At 43.5% G+C, this 20,890-nt stretch overlaps 1 protein-coding gene across 5 annotated transcripts in view; it reads right to left on the bottom strand.

Moving 5' to 3' along the window:
- Positions 1-20,890, bottom strand: part of LOC122551172 (interleukin-21 receptor-like) — a 61,469-nt gene that overhangs the window by 15,906 nt on the left and 24,673 nt on the right. For all 5 annotated transcript variants that reach the window (XM_043692801.2, XM_043692798.2, XM_043692797.2 and 2 more), the window contains 4 exons: positions 10,211-10,331; positions 8,831-9,012; positions 5,540-5,673; positions 3,121-3,253 (listed from right to left, as the gene is read on the bottom strand). In XM_043692801.2, coding sequence (XP_043548736.2) covers positions 3,121-3,253; positions 5,540-5,673; positions 8,831-9,012; positions 10,211-10,296 — 535 coding nt within the window. In that variant the 5' untranslated portion in view covers positions 10,297-10,331. The remainder of the gene's footprint in view (positions 1-3,120; positions 3,254-5,539; positions 5,674-8,830; positions 9,013-10,210; positions 10,332-20,890) is intronic.

Genomic DNA, 20,890 nt, shown 5'->3' with positions numbered 1-20,890 from the left:
GGGGAGAAAGTAGCATAGAGTACAATGGGTGAGTGGGGGAGGGGATGAAGGTGATAGGTCAGGGAGGAGAGGGTGGAGTGGATAGGTGGAAAAGGAGATAGACAGGTAGGACAAGTCCAGACAAGTCATGGGGACAGTGCTCAGCTGGAAGTTTAGAACTAGGATGAGGTGGGGGAACGGGAAATGAGGAAACTGTTGAAGTCCACATTGATGCCCTGGGGTTGAAGTGTTCTGAGGCGGAAGATGAGGCGTTCTTCCTCCAGGTGTCTGGTGGTGAGGGAGCGGCGGTGAAGGAGGCCCAGGACCTCCATGTCCTCGGCAGAGTAGGAGGGGGAGTTGAAATGTTGGACCACGGGGCGGTGTGGTTGATTGGTGCGGGTGTCCTGGAGATGTTCCCTAAAGCGCTCAGCTAGGAGGCGCCCAGTCTCCCCAATGTAGAGGAGACCGCATCGGGAGCAACGGATACAATAAATGATATTAGTGGATGTGCAAGTAAAACTTTGATGGATGTGGAAGGCTCCTTTAGGGCCTTGGATAGAGGTGAGGGAGGAGGTGTGGGCGCAGGTTTTACAGTTCCTGCGGTGGTAGGAGTAAGTGCCAGGATGGGAGGGTGGGTTGTAGGGGGGCGTGGACCTGACCAGGTAGTCATGGAGGGATGTTGTGTGATCTTTCACTTTGTACACCCAAGTCCAACACTAACGTCTCCAAGTCATGACTCGGATCAAAGACAGATCCCTGGTTGTGGAGGTCTCTGGAGTGCTCCCCTCAGTGTTGTTTGATGGTTCTTTGTCTTTGATAAGAGTCACTCCATTCTTGGCCAACAGTGTGGTGGGGTCTTTGGGGTTAGGTGGTCTTGACATCCCAGAAGAGACCCTGCAAACCATGGCTGTCAGCCATTCGTCGGGCCGCCAGTATTTTCCCCATCCACCACCTGGGTGTTCTTTATGTCACAGGCTCGTTGTTAGACCTTGGCCTTCAGTCGCCTGTGGGTCTGCCTTTTCTCTACGGAGTGCATTGGCTGTTGTACACTCAGAAATGCCACGCGCTTCCAGCTTGTCAGTTCTTGGATCTCCTGATTATTCTCATCAAACCAGTCTTGATGTTTCCTGGTTAAGTGACCGACTGAGGTTTTGCAGGCATTGACAATGGCGGCTTTGAGGGTGGACCAGAGGCTGTTGGAATCCTGTGACTTGGTGTTGCTGAGGGTCGCTAGGTTTGTGGAGAGGAACTGGTTGTATGAGGCTCTCTTTTCCAGGTCTTTGAATGCCTCAGTGTTCAACTTCTTGCGGCTCTGCATCTGTTGTTCCCGCTGCAGCGGAGCTGCATTTATGTTGATCCTGGCTCAGCCAGGTAATGGTCTGTCCATCAGCCAGCAGCTCCTGTCCCATGGGGTGGGTGATTCTATTGTCTTTCTGATCCCTCACTCTGACGATGACGCATTCATGGACGTGGTGGTGCTTGGAGCACAGGTGCTGCCATGTTGTTTTGCATGCATCCCTTTGACAAAACAGTGTGTTGGTGATGAGGAGGTTGTGTTCACATCATTTGGTCAGAGAGAAGGGTGCCATTGGCATTTTGCTTCCCCACTCTCTCTTTCCACATTACATCACCCCAGAGATCTGCATTTTTGCTGACTCTGGCGCTGAAGTCGTTGAGCATGATTAGTTTGTCCGCCGCAGGAACCCGTGAGAGAGATTGGTCAAGGCTGGAGTAGAGTTCTTCCTTGCCCTCAGCTGCTGCATCGAGTGTTGGTGCATGTACACTGAATCTCCTGACACACTGGGTCCGAGCAAGGGAGAGCCAGAGAGTCATGACGTGTTCACTTCTTCCACAGGGGGAGTCTCTGAGTTGGTCCATCAGTCCAGTTTTCGATGGTGAAGCTGACTCCATACTCATGGTGCTCCTCTTCGGCCTGCCCTTTCCAGAGAAGTGTATAGTCCTCACTTTGCTCTCTGAGCTGTCCTTCCCTTCTCTCCTGCCAGGTTTCACTGAGGGCAGCGATGGCAGCATTGAAGCGCACAAGTTCCCCGGCAACAACATTCTTATAGTGCTAAAGGATTAGGGTATTATTCTTCAGACGACATATAAATATGAAATGGCAATTCCTTTCACAGTAGAATGTTACAGTCAGCTTTCACAAGTTTGATACATAATGTAGTCAACCATGCTACAAAGGAGCTGCCCACAAGAAATAAATCACCACTTTCCTCTGGTCTAACTCTATTCCTGGTTCGACCAATACAGTATGCATGCTAAGAGCTATCAAGAGAACAGAGGTCTGGGTTATTGTGAGGAATGAGCTTCTGGGGGATATTGAAGGTGAGGAGGGCAAGGGGATGTGGGGAAGGAGTGGTGTGGAGGTTGGATCAGAGCTTTGAACAGAGATTGGAGATCAGAATGGTGAAAGAAATTTGTGCATGGTTCAGATTGACGGTGCCCTGTGCAGCGCAGAATGAAAGTATTGGTTGGGTTAATAAGAGGCCTTCATTTGTGGGGGGCACAGATACAGTTGGGTGGTTCAGAGGGAAGATCAGGAAGGTCCAGGTGGGGGTGTGAAATGCTGGGGATTCACAGTTTAGACTGACCGGACCAGAGCAGGAAAATGGTCCTCTGAGTATTTCAAAACTCAAAAGTACTGTAGGTTACTTGGTGGATTTCCCAAGGCCTACAAAACCAAATTGAATCATGATGGGACAGACCCTTTATAGGACAGCCAAAGACCACATATATGGCCCAGCACCAGTTCTGGGATTGAGATAATTGGTGGCGTTAACAGGGTCTCACATATCATCCATTACCCCAGTTCCCACTCTAAGGACATTCCATTGGATTTGATTTGGGCCATGCTCACTGCTGATTGAAAATCTCAGTCAATGTGGCAGCATTGGCATAATAACACACATAATTCATGTATATTATGCTGAACCATTTGCTCATTAGATCCACCCCCCCACGCATTACTTTGCCAAGGGCTCAAAGTGGGAATGACGAAGGAATCAGTATAAAGGACAGAGATGCTAAATTGTTCTACCTGCTCAATCTATTCTCAATCCCAATGCATTTTAAATTGTAATCCTAGGTGTGTGATGCAAACCTGGTTAGGAGAGGTGATAGTCTTACCAACAATGATAGCCTCAGTCCAATCACTCCAGATAGAAAAGTCCAAGTGATTATTAATTCTTGCTCTCACTTTTACAGAGTAGCTTTGCTTCCGATTTTCAATGTTCCAGCTTTTGGATGTTACATTTTCAATCTAAAATGATATAATAATCATTAGAATTTCATGAATGATGCTATATACGTTAGTGCAATTCATAAGGCTGCAACTGTACAAGGTGCTGGTGAGACCATGCCTGAACTACTATGGTTTGGTCCCCTGATTTCAGGAAACATATTATTTCATTGGAGTTGTTCAGAGATTAGATTAGATTAGATTAGATTAGATTACATTACAGTATGGAAACAGGCCCTTCGGCCCAACAAGTCCACACCGACCTGCCGAAGCGCAACCCACCCATACCTCTACATTTACCCCTATACCTAACACTACGGGCAATTTAGCATGGCCAATTCACCTGACCTGCACATCTTTTGGACTGTGGGAGGAAACCGGAGCACCCGGAGGAAACCCATGCAGACACGGGGAGAACGTGCAAACTCCACACAGTCAGTCGCCTGAGTCTGAGTTGAGATGTTTGACTCGGATGATCCCTTGTATGGAGGTAAGGGACTGTCTTATGAGCAAAGGTTAAACAGGTTGGGACTCATTGAAACATATAGGATTTTTAAGGGGCTTGACAGGGTAAGTACGGAGAGGATGGTTCCCCTCTTGGGAGAGTCTAGGACCAGAGGGCATAGTCTCAGAATGAAGGACCTCCAATTTAAGACTTGAATGAGGAAAACTGTCTTCTCTCGGAGGATTGTAACACTTTGGAACTCTTTGCCACAGAGAGCTGTGGGGCAAGAGTCCTTGTGTATATTCAACAAGGAGATAGATAGATTCTTAGTCCGCATGGGAATCAAGGGTTCCAGGGAATGGGCAGAAAAGTAGCATGATCTTATTAAATGGTGGACCAGGCTCTTGGGCCTGAATGGGAGACTCCTATTTCTATTTCTTATGGGCTTACATTACTTCAATTTAATGCAGAGAAATTAGTCTATAGGGTAATGGATGTTGAAGAAAAGACAAAATGATGCCACTTGAGAAGCAACAAACTGTATACAGTGTATCTGAAAATCTGAAACATAAACAGAAAATTCTGGAAATACTCAAGAGCATGTGTGGGGACAGCAACAGTTAACTTTCCAGGTTGATGACCCTGCATCAGAAAAGGTTAATCTTAAACATTAACGCTATCTAAAAATGCTATCCAATCTGCTGGAAATGGAGCTATTCCTGCTAATCTGGAGTAGGGTGTGGGCAACATTCCAGTTTGAGTTTAAAAATTGCAAGCGGCATCACTATGTGAAATAAAACAAAATCTTCTTGGCATTCTTGACTTTCAATGACACTACCATGATGGGTAATGTATCCTGCACATCTAGCTTCATTAGTAGCGTTGTGGGTGATGGATCCTCACCACTGCTCACCATGTTGAATGAGTTAGCAGTGACTCTTAGTCACTGTAAGATAGATTTGCTGCCACCATCCTCCTTTCAGGTTGGGATCTACTGGATCTACTTTGTCTAGTGTGGCAGAGATAAACCACAAGATAGATAATACAAAAGATCTTGTCTTATATAAGAGATAGTTTATTGCAAGATAGAAATCCAGTACAATTAACATTGGTATGTTAGCTAGGCCATGAGGAGGTTGAAATAGTAAGTCTATCTCCTTCAAAATCCACATTGTTTTCCCCAGTAAGTCTTTATGGCAACATCATATTGAGTGGAGCTTAATGCGCTCCTCAGCATTAACCCTTTCAGAACCAAGCATCTTCTGCAACTTTATACAGCAAACAATGCCAGGGACTGCATGCATACAGGCATTTGTTACATGACCCTTTTGCGCATCGACTTATTGCATTTACAGGTTGGGATATGTATAACTGCACCAACTATAATTTACCTTTAAACAGAATCGTCAACATCATAGTGTGCCTAAAGAGAAGCATGTGACCTAAAACTTGATCAAAATGATAGGTTTTAAGGTCATTCTGAAGGCGGAGATGTAGAGAGACTTAGTGAAGGAAATCCAAGGAATGTAGGATCAAGGCACTGATAGGCACTGTTAATGATGGGGTGATGAACATCAGGGATGCACAGGAGGTGAGTTGGTTTCAAGCAGAGATCTCAGAGGTTTCATGCGCTGGACGAGGTGACAGAGAGAAGAATCTGACGATTCAAGGAGAAATTCGAAAACAAGCATACAATTGGATCATTTTGAGACCAGGAGTTGATGTAAGTCAGTGAGTACAGGCATAATGAGTCATTGTGTGTTACCATTTTTAGGACAGGAGAACAGAGTTTTGACAGCTGCTGTAAAAGTGATGTGGGATTGTGTTGAGTAAAACAATTAGTGAGATCCAAACTTATTTACCTTCATGACGTTGGTACTCTGCTCTGTGACTTGTATCTGATAATAAAAGTCAAAGGAAGGATGTGTACCTTCTGGTTGATCCCATATTACTGCATTTTCTTTGACTGTAATGTTAATTGGAGGACTGACCTTATCTAAATCAAGACAGATAATATATTAATGTTAAAATGTTACAGGTTCCTTCAAATTATCATCCATTGCCATTATATTTGGTACAGAGCACTTGCTTTTCTCATTCATTCATGCAATGTTGGTGATGTTAACTGGGTTGGCATTTGCTGGGACCAGTGTTTTTGCCCCTCTATTTGCACTTGACAAGCTGTTTTCTTGAAAACCTACAGACCACATGCTGTAGGTAGACCCACAATGCTGCTGGAAGTCAAGGATTTTGGCCAAATGACGTTGAAGAAATTATGAAGCATTTCCAAGGGTTGGTGTGTCCATTTATCGGTTGCCCTTGTTCTTTTAGATGGTAGTGCATATGAGTTTGGAAAGTTCAGTGCATCTTGTAGATGGGAAACACTGCTGCGAATGAATATTGGAGGTGCAGGGAGTGGTGCTTGTGGATACAGAGCCAATCAAATGGGCTGCCCGGTCCTAAACAGAGTATTTTTGAGTATTGTTGGTGCTACACTAATCCAAACAAGAAGAGGAGTATTCCATCACAATCCTGATTTGTACCTTGTAGATAGTGGACAGACTTTGTGGAGTTAGGCGGTGAGTTACTTGCTGCAGGATTCCTTACTTTTCATTTGCTTTTGTAGCCACAGAAAAAAGTGGCCAGTCCAATTTAGTTTATGGGCAATGATAATTACTAGGAAATCGATAGGGCTTTAGTGATGGTAATGTCATTGAATTCAATGGGCAATGGTTAGATTGTCTCTTACTGGACATGATCATTGCCTGGCACTTGTGTGGCACCAAAGTTACTTACTAATTGTTAACCCAACCCTGAATATTGCCTGGGTCTTGCTGCATTTGCACATGGATAGCTTCAGTATCTGAGGAGTTGCTAATGGTGCTAAACATTGTGCAATTCTTTGTGAACATCTCCATTTCTGGCCTTATGATGGAGAGAGGGTCATTGATGAAAGAGCTGAAGATGTTTGGACCTACAGTGATAGCTCCTACGAGGCCCATTAATTAAACTCCCTGTGGAGCTTGTTGAGTATGAGTTTCTTTGGTAACAGACGATGGCCCACCCAGATGGAACTCATCACTTGAGCCCTTTATAAAGCAGACCGTGAGGGGCCTCCTATGACACAGAAATAGAGTTCTATCTCTGGACCAGGAGGCACAGGTTCAAGTCCCACCTGCTCCAGAGGTGAGTAATAACACCTTTGAACAGGTTAATTAGAAAATAAATAAAATAAAAGAAAATAAAGCAGACCATGGTGTGATATGGTGACGGAGACATTAGGGCAATAGATTGTTAATTCATTGTGTTCCACACAAGTGTGTTCAAATGCCACACTCTTTGCTATTTGTGGTTCATGGACTCTCATCAACCCAACTGTTTACTTTGTGGCTGTGTTGAGGGTGGAGGGTGAGTGCTTTATTTCCTCCTCCAACTCAACTTTGATTTAGTCCCTTCCCTCTCTCCCTACCACCACCCCCCTCACTTTTTGATGTTAGCTTTTCTCTTAATAAGCTTTGTTTGCAAACATTCGAATGGCCACACGGGTGTTTTCCTGGTCTTGGGGTAAAAAAAAAACAGACCCTAAGGCCCCTCCTGTGGCACAGTAGTAGTGTACTTATCCTGGACCAGAAGGCTTGAGTTCAAGTCCCACCTGCTCCAGAAGTGGGTAATAAGGTCAGTGAACAGGCTGATTAGAAAATAAGTTAAATGAAAAGAAAACAGATCCTGGACTCGGTCTGCAGAACTATCTCTCCCAGTTGGGACTATATTCTAAGAGTAGTGGTACTATTTTGGCATTCAATAACAAATGATGTCCTTTTCCAATTGAGTTTCCTGAGGAGAGATGTCCTTTAGCTGAGATGACTGATCTCTGACAACCAAAAGCATTGTCCTATGTACTAGACATGACTCCAAGTGTCCAAGAGTAGATGCACTGATTCCTAATAAGTCCAGGTTTGCTTGGGTTTCTTGTTGTGACTTTTGCTCAAATGCAGCCTTGCTGTCAAGGGTACTCATTCTCACATCACCTTTGGAATTCATTCTTTGTTCATGTTTGAGTGAAGACAGTAATGAATGCAAGAATTAAGTGCCCCGGCGGAACCCAAACTGAGCAACAGTGAGCTAGTTATTGCTGAGTAGATGTTCCGTGATTGCACGTGAGGACTCATTCCATCACTTCACAGAAAGATTGAGGATAGACTGATAGGGTGTAATTGGCTGGGTTGGATATACGCTGTTTTTTAGTGTAGACGGCATACCTGAAGTGTTTGCAAAATTACCAGGTAGTTGTAGTTATACTGGAAGAGCTTGGCTAGGGACACAGATAATTCTGGAGCACCTGTCATCAATACTATTGCTGATATGTTTTCAGGGCCTTTTAGCTTTTGCTGTATCCAGTGCCTCCTACCGTTCCTTGATATCACACAGAGTGAATTGAATTGGTTGAAGACTGGTATCTGCGATGCTGGGGACCTCCACAGGATGCTGAGGCAGGTCATCCACCCAGCACTTCTGACTGAAGATTATAGCAAATACAAAATACAATAGCTTGCACTAATGTGCTAGGCTCTCCTATCGCTGGGGATATTTGTGGAGCCTCCTCCTTCAATAAGTTGTGTAATTGTCCGTTCCCATTCACAACCTCACATTGCAGGTTGTGGTGGAGTACAATTCTGCTGCAGGTGATGGTCCACAATGCCTTACAGATGCCCAGTCTTGCATTGCTAGTTCGGTTCAAAATCTATCTCATTTACCACAGTGATCATGCCACACATGATGAAAATTATCCTTAATGGGAAGATGGGACTACATCTCCAAAGGATTATGAGGGGCCAGTCTTACCGATACTGTCCTGGACAGATGCATCTGCGGCAGGCAATTTGGTGAGGATCAGGTCAAGTATGTTTTTCCCTCTTGTTAGTGCCCTACCCTGCTGCCACAGACCCAGTCGAGCGACTATGTACTTCAGGACTCATCCAGCTCGTTCAGTAATGTGGCTAATGTGGGAGTGGGGGGCTACCCTTAATGGTGGGTTTCGATTCTTATTGTTAATGCCATTGTGGCTATAAATAGGTACGTTTATTTTTAGGAGTTATTTCAATCTTACAATAGAGAACTAAAGTCAATATAAATTGAAAATGAATGACTCTTACAATAGATGACTGGTGTCAAATCTATGCAGTGAGGTTTTGAGAAGTTTTGGCCTAATTCAGTGACACAAATCTGCATCTCGTTGAAGAGCACAAAGCCAACGTCCTGAACATGGCAGGTCACATTTCTCCAACCATTCTTACGAGAGATTGTTCTGGACTCGGTATTTTGTTCATATAAAATCCTGGAAAGATCATATTAAAGAAGTAAATGAGCGTGTGCACGCGTGAGTAATGCATCTTTTCTGAAAGAATGATTATCACATCAGTTAAGGTAATGACAGGATGGTGGACAGACTCCTGATATTGCTTACCCAATTTCAGGGCATTAGCAGCCTCCTGGACTGTTATGCTCTGCTAAGGTGGCTCTGAGAATTGGACAGTGCCTCTGAATGGAGGCACAATCAAATAGGTGAATGTATTCAAATATTTGCGGGGGGTTGATGAGGTGGCAGGCCCTGTCAAATGAAGAAGAAAAGTCCCCCTCATGGGATCATTTCTGCTCATAGCCTTCTCTTTAGAGGGGTGACTCCATTAGCCACTTCCTCCACACCCTTAACCAACTAGTCTATAGAGGCTGACTTTATTGCAGTTGCACCTCTCCCAAACAGCGAGAGGGACTACCCAATCTTGCCTAGTCTGATAAACTGCTTCGAAAAGTTCAAAGAGTAGAAAGCTGAGTTTGAAGCAGTGCTACCTTTGTCTGGGTGACTCTGTTTAATGTTTTAGAAAACAGCCAAGGAGTACACATTTACAGCGATCAGATAAAGCTAAATGTGATATTTTCATTTATTTACCCCTTCCCTTTGTTTGTTTGACTGTTTGAATGGAGGCTGACATTAAACAGCTGACTGTGTTATTTAATTTTCTCTCTGCTGAAGTTATTTTGCAACTAATACACTGTTAAATATTTTACTTAAGATACTAAACTGATGTCTAGTAATGAATTATTCACAAAGTCTGGGATTGGTTATTCACAAGTTAGGAATCACTGGAGCGACTATTTGGGGGCTAACTTTATTGTATTGTGAATGCAGAGTGAGAAAGGCTGATTGGGTTCGGTGTAGTAACAACAGCTCATGGCCTAAGGCAGGGAGATATCTGAGTGGCGGGAAGGGACTGAGTGACATTGCAACTTGGCTGCCAGAGAAGCCCACAACACTAACCTGGCCCTGCCTCCACAGGCTCCAGACCGTTCTGCCTCTTAACCCTGCTTCTGTTTCCACAGATGCTGCCAGATTAGCTGAAGATTTTCTGCTCTTAATATCAGATTTCCACAATCTGCACAATTTTGCTTTTGAATTGAAACGCACCATCTCTTAAATTCTGATAGAACTCAAAACAGCCATTTCAGGCTCTAGATGAGTAAATGTTTACACTTACCCATAAGACAAACGGTACTGTGCATCCGCTGGTGCTTGTGCGCGAATACCCCAGGTACAGGTCATTTTTCGGTCATTATAAAACATACACGACAGGTTGTGGATTGAGGAAATGTGATTACCTGTGCCAATGAAATAATTGAAAAAATTACAGACATATTCAATACGAAGATAAAAGCCTGACTTTCTGTAGATATCTGACAAAGGAAATGAGTAAATCAAAGCAGTGTTTTTCTTCTGGAGGGTGAGAATTGAATTAAATTGAGTTGAATTGAATTGAATTTATTGTCATGTAAACCGAGGCACAGTGAAAAGCTTTGTCTTGTGAGCAATACAGGCAGATCACACAGTTAAATAGCATAGGTAAGTAAATAATAGGTAAACAGTGGCAAAAACAAAAACACAGGTATAGGCGAATGTTAAGGGTTTATGAGTCCATTCGGTATTCTAACATTAGGGTAGAAACTGTTACGAAATCGGCTGGTGTGTGTGTTCAGGCACACACCTTCTCCCTGGTGGTAAAGGTTGTCAAAAAGCATTGCCAGGGTGGGATGGATCTTTAAGAATGCTGGAGGCCTTTCCTTGACAGTGGGCCTGGTAGATGGATTCTATAGATGGGAGGTTGGCCTTTGTGATTGTCCGGGCTGAGTTCACCACTCTCTGTAATGGGTAGTTTATAGCAGATAGAAAAGGAATCAGGGTTGTATTGGATAAATAAAGACCGAAAGAACTGCAGATACTGTAAATTAGAAACAAAATTTGAAATTGCTGGAAAAGCTCAGCAGGTCTAGCAGCATCCGTGAAGAGAAATCAGAGGTGTAAGATACTATCATGGAGGATTAACATAACAAGGATTCAGGTGGATGTAGACAGATTAAGTGAATGGGCCAAAGTTTGGCAGATGGAGCATAATGTTGGAAAATGTAAAATCACTCCTTTTGAAGAATTTTAGAAAAGCAGAGTATTATTTAAATGAAAAAGGACTGAAGATTTCCAAAGAGGATAGTGAGGTCGACAAATGCTGGAGATCAGAGTTGAGAGTGTGTTGCTGGAAAAGCACAGCTGGTCAGGCAGCATCCAAGGAGCAGGAAAGTCGATGTTTCGGTCTGGAGCCCATCATCAGGATCCTGACGAAGGGCCTTTGCCTGAAACGTCGATTTTCCTGCTCCTCAGATGCTGCCTGCCCTGCTGTGCTTTTCCAGCAACACACTCTCAACTCTGAAGATTTCCAAAGTCCAGAGTCATCCAGGTACTCTGGTGCATGAATCACAAAAACGTACAGCAAGTGATTAAGGGGATGCTATGTTTTATTCAAGAGAAATTGAGCAGAAATATAAAGAGGCTATGGCTTAATTATATGGAGGATTGGTGACACCATATCTCAAATGCTGTTTGCACCTTTGATTTTTTTTTATTTAAGGCAGAAATGTAAATGCAATGTAAATGGAGTCAGTTCAGAAGGCATTTACTAGATTGACACCTGAAATGAGTGGTTGGTCTTTTGAGGATTTATTAGATCGGCTGCAATTGTTTTAATTGGAGTCTAGAAGAATGAGGGGTAATGTGCTTGAAGTTCATAAGGCCTTACACAGTCTTGCTAAGCTGGATTTGGAAAAGATGTATACTCTTGGGGGTCAGTCTCAAACAAGCAGACACTGTTTTAAAATTAGGTGTCACCCCTTTAGGTCAGAGACGAGGGAATTTTTTTTCTCTCTCAGAGGAATGTGCAACTTTGGAACATTGCCTCAAAGGATGCCTGTGTCAAGATTATTAAATATTTTTGAGGTAGATTCTTGTTGGGCAGAGGGGATGGACAGTTGATCGAAATGTGGAATTTGAAACACAACTGATCAGTCATAATTTCATTAAATGGAAGTATAGGTTGAAGGGCCAAATGGCCTACTTCTGCTCCTAATTCATATGTAAAACTATTTCCAGGCCACGTGTTCTGTTTTTGCCTTAAGCAGCCCGCTCCTCAAAACTTTAGAGAAACAAGGAATTCAGACTATAATTTTTGTGCTAGTTTGTTGAGATATTTATTCACATGTTGTCTTGTGTCCATTATTGTGTGTAAAGTTATTTGTTGCATTCGAAGGTCAAAGACAATGCTTCAAACAGTTGGCATGGTGCCTGTACTCACAATCTTTTCAATTTGCCACTCTGGAGACCAATGGAATGAAAATCAGGCCAGCTTCAGTCATGGGCAGCTACTCCAGTAATGACAGTTCAAAGGTTACCCCAGTAAGTTTCAGTCTTCTCTGATCCCTGGCACAAAGGTTCACAAGTTTGGGCAGCACAGTGGCTCAGTGGTTAGCACTGCTGCCTCACAGCACCTGGGACCCGGGATTGATTCCTACCTCGAGCAACTAACTGTGCAGAGTTTGCACATTCTCTCCGTGTCTGTGTGGGTTCCTTTCAGGTGTTCTAGTTTCCTCCCACAATCCAAAGGATTGCAGGTTAGATGAATTGGCCATGCTAAACTGCCCATTGTGTTAGGTACATGAGTTAGCGGTAAATAAAAGGTACAGGAATGGGTCTGGGTGGGTTACTCTTCGGAGGGTCAGTGTGGACCTGTTGGGCTGAGAGGGCCTGTTTTCACACTGTAGGGATTCTAATCTGATCAAGTTATATTCTTGCATTGCAAATCAAACAGACATTGCTGGAAACCCTGAACAGGTCTGTGGAGAGAAATCACGCTGCAGAACCAGTCATGAAGAAGGGTCACTGGACCAGAAACATTAACTCCGACCTGCTGAGTTTCTCCAGCATTTTCGGTTTTTGCTTCTGATTTCCAGCATCTGCAGTTTTCTCTGGGTTTTTTTTTTTGTTTTCCTATATTCTTATGTCCTATGCATCACCTCAAGGTGATTTCACCACCATCCTGAAATTGTTGGGATGTTGGCTTTGCTCTGTTCTGATGTCATTGGACAGGGAAGAATTTGCATTTGTGATTATGCAATGTGCCATTTATAATCAAATGTAGAAACCACAGTCCATTACATATTCAGAGAGAAAGTCCCAAGCCACTTCCTCACAATCTCCTCAGTGTATCGTGGCTTATACATTTACCTTCACAATAAGGTTAGTCAGACTTCCTGGGAAGTCCCACCTACTGTAAGTTCCTCTGTTGACATCTTGCTAAACTGTTTACAAAACCATTAAACCACTTCTGCGGTGATGTTTAACAGCATTTCTCAGTGAACTGAACAGGCATTTTGCTGAGGAGGAATGCAAGTTTCCGTGACAATCAAATCCACTCCCAATGAAGGGTTTTCTCCACAATGCTTTCCATCCTACTGCCTCAGTTGTTCTCTCAAAGGGTTGTGCATCAGTGGAATTCAATATCCTAGAGGGTGGTGCATGCCAGGAAACTGAATACATTTAAGGAGGAGATAACAGACAGCTTTTTTAATTCACAAAAGATTAAAGGGTTATGGAGAGTAGGTGGGTAAGTGGAGTTGAAGCTGAGATGAGATCAGCCATGATCGTATTAATTGGCAGGCTTGAGGGGTTCCTTCTAGTTCTTAGGGAACACAGGGCTAAAGTAGATAGGTGCTTGACTACCAGTATGGACACAGTGGGCTGAAGGGCCTCTTTCTTTGCTGTAAATCTCAATTACACTATGACTGGAATGCACAGCTGATACAATCATTGACACAGATTCAAAACATTCAAATGGAACTTTAATAAATACATGGGTATGGAGTAATAGCAGGTAGATGCAGGCAGCTGAACTATTACACATGAGCATGGGTGACACAGTGGCTCAGTGGTTAGCACTGCTGCCTCATAGCGCAGGGATCTGGGTTTGATTCCAGCCTTGGGTGACTGTCTGTGTGGAGTTTGTATCTTCTCCTTGTGTCTGTGTGAGTCTCCTCCCACAGTCCAAAGACGTGCAGGTCAGGGGGATTGGTCATACTAAATTGCCCGTATTGTCAAGAGATGTGTGCGCTAGGTAGATTAGCCATGGGGAATGCAGGGTTATAGGCTGGGGGGGTGTGAGTCTGGTTTGAATGCTCTTTGGAGGGTCAGTGTGAACTCGATAGGCTGAATGGCCTGCTTCTATGCTGTGGGGATTCAATAAGACTAAAGGAAATCAGCATGCAACAGCAGTGGTAATGAGTTGCATAAGACTTGCTTGAATATTGAAGATCATCACGAGAACTCCAACAAGATGGGTTATGACAATTTTGCTTGTGTTTATTGAAAGTGATGTCATAAAGCAACAATTATAATGCCTAAAGATATATTCATTTTTCCCATTTTTTATATTCTGATTATTATTTTAATGCATCTTATCCACAAGACAGAGAAAAACATTTCCCTTTGCAACAGTAGTTGATAATATCAGTTGAGCCACCCATGATTTCATAATGACAATGAATCTGCAAAACTGCTCCATGCATGAGTGAATATCACAATATTATTTTCGCACTCATTAACATTCTGATTTTCGCCAGGCATGGGGCCTCTATAAAAGCTATCACAGGGAGGACGTATTCTATATGAAAAGCCTCATTGCCCAGGCTTTAAGTGAAATAAATCCACAGAAGCCAGTATCTAGTCGTCAAGTCACCCTTTATTTACATATGGAAAGTTCTTGACACTGATCCGGCTTTCTCAGAGCCAGCTCTGAAGGGGAACAGGACCTCTGTAACTCCTGTTTATATCTGTCAGCCAGGGCTCCCTGATTGGACCAGGTTAACAGCCCCAAGCAGGGAACCTATATTCTATGAGGTTCACCTGGCTGACCTCATTACAATGACTAGGAGAAAGTGAGGATTGCAGATGCTGGAGATCAGAGCCGAAAATGTGTTGCTGGAAAAGCGCAGCAGGTCAGGCAGCATCCAAGGAGCAGGAGAATCGATGTTTTGGGCATGAGCCTTTCTTCAGGAATGATCATGCCTGAAACATCGATTCTCCTGCTCCTTGGATGCTGCCTGACCTGCTGCGCTTTTCCAGCAACACATTTTCAGCTCTGATCTCCAGCATCTGCAGTCCTCTCTTTCTCCTAGAAGATTTTAACCTACTGCGAATCCTCTTACAAGGATGCCTTCCTTGAAGAAGCTCTCTTCCTCCCTGATTCCTGAAGAAGGGCTCATGCCCGAAACGTCGATTCTCCTGCTCCTTGGATGCTGCCTGACCTGCTGCGCTTTTCCAGCAACACATTTTCAGCTCATTACAATGACGACAATAAACAGCTTCAGTGAACCAGAAATTAGCCTATAAATAATCTACTGACAAGTTGGTTAAAATATAAATAGCTCAGCGATTTAATGTTTGGCCTAATTATGCATTGGCCATGGTTCAGTTGGCACACTTCCACCATTTGAGTCAAGTTGCTTTGGGTTCAAGTAAAAGTACACAGACCCAACCATGAAAGCAAACAGATTATAAACAGAAGGTGTTGGAAGAAGCCAACAGGTCAAGCAGCGTATGTGAGAGAGAAATAACGTTCACATTTCAAGTCTAATATGGATGCCTCAAAATGGAGACACCCTCTGATCCTAAGAAGCTTGGTGTCATCCTGGACAAAGCTGTCCATTCGATTGTCTGTCCATCAATTGTCCTAAACATTGGCAGCATGTGGACCACCTACAAGATGTATCTTAACACCCCACCAAGAATTTTTAATTAACACCTTCCATACCAGGAATTTAGGTGATAGTAGCTTGAAAGACAAAGGCTGCAGATACATGGGAATAGCGCTACTGACAAGATACTTCCCAGGTCACACAGCATAAAGTCATAGAGTCATAGAGATGTACAGCACGGAAACAGACCCTTCGGTCCAACTTGTCCATGCAGAACAGATATCCCAACCCAATCTAGTCCCACCTGCCATCATCCGGCCCATATCCCTCAAAACCCTTCCTATACATATACCCATCTAAATGCCTTTTAAATGTTGCAATTGTACAACCTCCACCACTTCCTCTGGCAACTTATTCCATACACATACCTCACTCTGCATGAAAAAGTTGCCCCTTAGGTCTCTTATATATCTGTCTCCTCTTACCCTAAACCTATGCCCTCTAGTTCTGGACTCCCCCACCCCAGGGAAAAGACTTTGTCTATTTATCCTATCCATGCCCCTCATGATTTTATAAACCTCTATAATGTCACCCCTCAGGCTCTGATGATCGAGGGAAAACAGCCCCAGCCTGTTTAGCCTTTCCCTATAGCTCAATTCCTCAATCCTGGCAACATCCTTGTAAATCTTTTCTGAACCCTTTCAAGTTTCACAACATCTTTCTGATAGGAAGGAGACCGGAATTGCTCACAATATTCCAACACAATATTCCAATGTCCAAACAAAATATCAGCAACCTGATTTGAAAATATATCATTGCTCTTTCAATGTCCCTGGGTCAAAATTCTGGAATTCTCTTCCTAACAGCCTACCTTTATCCCAAGGGACCTGCAGCTCAGGGAAAACAGAATTTCAAGAAAGCAGCTACCCACCACCAACTCAAAGAAAATTAGGGACAATTATTGGCCAGCCCATAAGACCTACATCTCAAGAAAAAATATTTCTGTCGGTGAAAGAAAGATACCAGGCAGGAACCTGATGGCACAACCCCTTGATTAGATGGCCAGCAGCCATGCACAGTGCGGCTTAATAACGAGGGTTTTATTGAAATAAAATGCAAAGTCCTCCTGTGTCTTGGCTCCTCAACTCACACCAGAAGGTGTCATATTTCACTGGTTCCACAGTGGGGGGCTGATCTGCAAAACCACTTAAGTGGCCTTGTGACCCATCCATAGGTTGTGAATGTGTTGATGTCCCATCCAACTGCTGACTAAAGGCCTCAGGGTTTAAAATATGCATGCAAAACAGCATAACCTCTGGAGTAAGCAATCCCGGGACAGCCTGTCTTCTCCTCCTGGCCTCAGAAATTTGGCCGGTGTAAGATAACATTGTTTAGATTCACACCTCAGCTGTGGGCTCACATGCAACCTTGGCTGATGATTTTTCTCATGTTCTGATGTTTTTATAAATCACTGTTGCTGAACAAAGAGATCTTGGAGTGCAGGTTCATAGCTCCTTGAAATTGGAGTCACAGGTAGAGAGGATAGTGAAGAGGGCATTTGGTATGCTTTCCTTTATTGGTCAGTGTATTGTGTACAGGAGTTGGGAGGTCATGTTGTGGCTGTACAGGACATTGGTTAGGCCACTGTTGCAATATTGAGTACAATTCTGGTCTCCTTCCTATCGGAAAGATGTTGTGAAACTTGAAAGGGTTCAGAAAAGATTTACAAGGATGTTGCCAGGGTTGGAGGATTTGAGCTACAGGGAGAGGCTGAATAGGCTGGGGCTGTGTTCTCTGGAGCGTTGGAGGCTGAGGGATGACGTTATAGAGGTTTACAAAATTATGAGGGGCATGGATAGGATAAATAGACAAAGTCTTTTCCCTGGGGTGGGGGTGTCCAGAACTAGAGGGCATAGGTTAAGGGTGAGGGGGAAAGATAGAAAAGAGACCTAAGGAGCAACATTTTAGATTAGATTAGATTAGATTACTTACAGATTAGATTAGATTAGATTAGATTAGATTAGATTACTTACAGTGTGGAAACAGGCCCTTCGGCCCAACAAGTCCACACCGACCCGCCGAAGCGCAACCCACCCATACCCCTACATTTACCCCTTTAACCTAACACTATGGGCAATTTAGCATGGCCAATTCACCTGACCCGCACATCTTTTGGACTGTGGGAGGAAACCGGAGCACCCGGAGGAAACCCACGCAGACACGGGGAGAATGTGCAAACTCCACACAGTCAGTCGCCTGAGTCGGGAATTGAACCCGGGTCTCTGGCGCTGTGAGGCAGCAGTGCTAACCACTGTGCCACCGTGCCGCCCACAAATTTTCACGCAGATGGTGGTACGTGTATGGAATGAGCTGCCAGAGGATGTGGTGGAGGCTGGTACAATTGCAACATTTAGGAGGCATTTGGATGCGTATATGAAGAGGAAGGGTTTGGAGGGATATGGGCCGGGAGCTGGCAGGTGGGACTAGATTGGGTTGGGATATCTGGTCGGCATGGACGGGTTGGACCAAAGAGTCTGTTTCCGTGCTGTACATCTCTATGACTATCTATGACTCTATAAATAACATCTGCTGTTTTAAACCAACAGAAGTTGACCCTCTGGCTAATGAGGTTTTCTGGAATCCTAACGAATATAGCAAATATTGCAAATATGGCAAAAAACATTGACTCTTCTCACATAGGGACTGAATAGAAAGAGTTTTATCCAACAGCAGATCCTTGACAGAAGGGCCTGACTTGTGTGCTTTTGAGTCCAATTATCTACTTGAGTCACCATAATTTTCCAATGTTGGCAGCTGGCAGCTTTATTTATTCAGGAGATGTAGACATCACTTTATTGCCATGGTAATATTTTATTTACAGCAATTCTTGCCCATCCCTAATGGCTTAGATAAGGCTCAACCACACTTCTGTGGATCTGTGTCACTTGGAAATTTGGTAAAGACAGAAGCAATATATTAAGTTAATTCCTCTTTCATATCCTTTGCTTCAGTGAGCAACTTACACTGTGTGTTCCTTATGGGCCCCACTCTATCCTTCCCTAATCTCTTGCTGTCAATATATTTGAAGAATATTTTACCTTGTGTTTTAGCACGACCTGCAATCCTTTTCTCATGCTTCCTCTTTGCCTTCCTTATTCCAGTCTTGGAGAAAGTGAGGACTGCAGATGCTGGAGAGTCAGGGTTGAAAAGTGTGGTGCTGGAAAAGCATAGCATAACAGGCAGCATCCGAGGAGCAGGAGAATCGACATTTTGTGCATGAGTCTTTCATCCTGTGCTTTTTCCAGCGCCACACTTTCTGACTCTTATCCCAGCTTGGCCTCCCTCCCACATTTATTTCCTATTCCTATTATTGCTTGCATTATATACTTCTTTTCTCTTCATTATTTTCTCATCAATAATCTTAGTCATCCAAGATATCCTAACTTTGGATACCCCATATTTATTTCTCATTGCACCCAATTCATCTCTCTTTTGAAATTCTCCCATTATTCATCCACTGTTTTATCTATCAAAATGCATTTTCAATCGAAATACTCCAGCCCAATTTTTAGACCCCTAAAACCTGTTCTTTTTCAATCTGAAATCTTGAAGGATTGATTGTAATCCTTTTCAAACCTAATATTAAACCTCATTAAGTTGTGATTGCTATTTCCCAAATGTTCCCTCACTCTACATTCTCTACTTGGCCTGCCTCATTTCCTAGGATTAGATCCAATGCATCATCATCCCTTGTAATCAGGAAATGGACTGTTCCAGGAAATGCTCCTGCTTACATTGCCGAAATTTCTCCTCTTCCTGTCCTGTAGAATTCCATAACCTGCCTCCAATCCTCTCTTTTACTATTTGAAGGCCTATAATAAATACCCAACAGGGTTACTGCTCCCTTCCTGTTTCCCTCCTCCAACCAAATTGATTGTAATTAAATGCATCTCATTTAAGGGTAATGATACTATTTTTTGATCAAGACTGTTATATGTCCTTTTAATCTGCCCTGTTTGTCTGAAAAGCTCTGTAACCCCATACATTAAGTATCCAGTCCTGTTCTGACTTGAGCTACATTTCTGTTGTTGCTACTATGTCCTAACACCCAGAGCAATTTCTGCTTCCAATTCTCCAGTTTTGTTCAGTGTACTCTGTGCATTGTCACACATACAATTTACCTTTTCCTTGCCCATTGGAAGGTGACCATTTCTTTCTTCATTGCCAACATTCAAGCCTTCCTTCACTTCCTTACCCCGCTAACCGTCTTCTCTCTTTAGCTGTCTCTGATAGTTCATGAGTTATCCTACCCCCTGCCTTACAAGTTTGGATTTACCCCCACTATACTATTTAATCTCTCAGTCAAGAGATTAGTTCCATTTCAGCTCAGGTGAAGCCCATCTCTTCTGAACAACTTCCTCCTTTCCTAAAAGTGATCCCAATACTCCAAAACTCTGAACCCTTCCAATCTGCACCATCCCTCAAGCCAAGCATTCGACTCCCTTTGCCTAGATGGTGAAGACTGTGGCATGGGTAGTATGGGAAGCAACAGACCATATGGGGCTCCCGATCTCACCTGTAAACTAGACAGTATATCCCCCATTACTACTAACTTTCTAATCTGCTTTTACAACAATGGACAGTGGTTATGTAGTCACCATTACACTAGCTGTTAATTTCAGATTGTTATTGAATTCAAATTTTCACCTTTTGCTTCAGTGGGATCTAAACCCAGGACCTCAGAATATTGGCTTGGATTGCTGGAGTATCAGTCCAATAGCATAACCACAATATCAATGTCTTCCGTTGTGTGTGTCTGTGTGAATATGTGTCTGTGTATACCTGTATGTGTGATATGTGTGTCTGTCGTGTGTGTCTCTGTGAGTGTGAGGTGTATGTCTAAGGGTCTGTGTGTGTGTATATCTGTGTTTTAGTGTGTATCTGCATGCGTGTGTATGTGCGTGTGATATATATCTGTGTGTTGAGTCTGCATGTGTGTATTTAGTGTTTGTGTGTTTTGAGAGAATGTGTCTGTGTGCATGTCTGTGTGTGATCCTGTATTTGTGTGTGCATATGTTTGTGTGTGCCTGTTTTCACTTGTTTATGTATCCATGTCTGTGTCCACGTGTGACACATGCACAGCAGGG

This window comes from Chiloscyllium plagiosum, unplaced genomic scaffold (assembly GCF_037043375.1).
Source record: "Chiloscyllium plagiosum isolate Xiang-an unplaced genomic scaffold, Cpla_swu_hap1 HiC_scaffold_6, whole genome shotgun sequence".
NCBI classification, from domain to species: domain Eukaryota; kingdom Metazoa; phylum Chordata; class Chondrichthyes; order Orectolobiformes; family Hemiscylliidae; genus Chiloscyllium; species Chiloscyllium plagiosum.
Note: the sequence above shows the minus strand (reverse complement) of the source record. Positions and strands in the feature narration are given on the sequence as shown.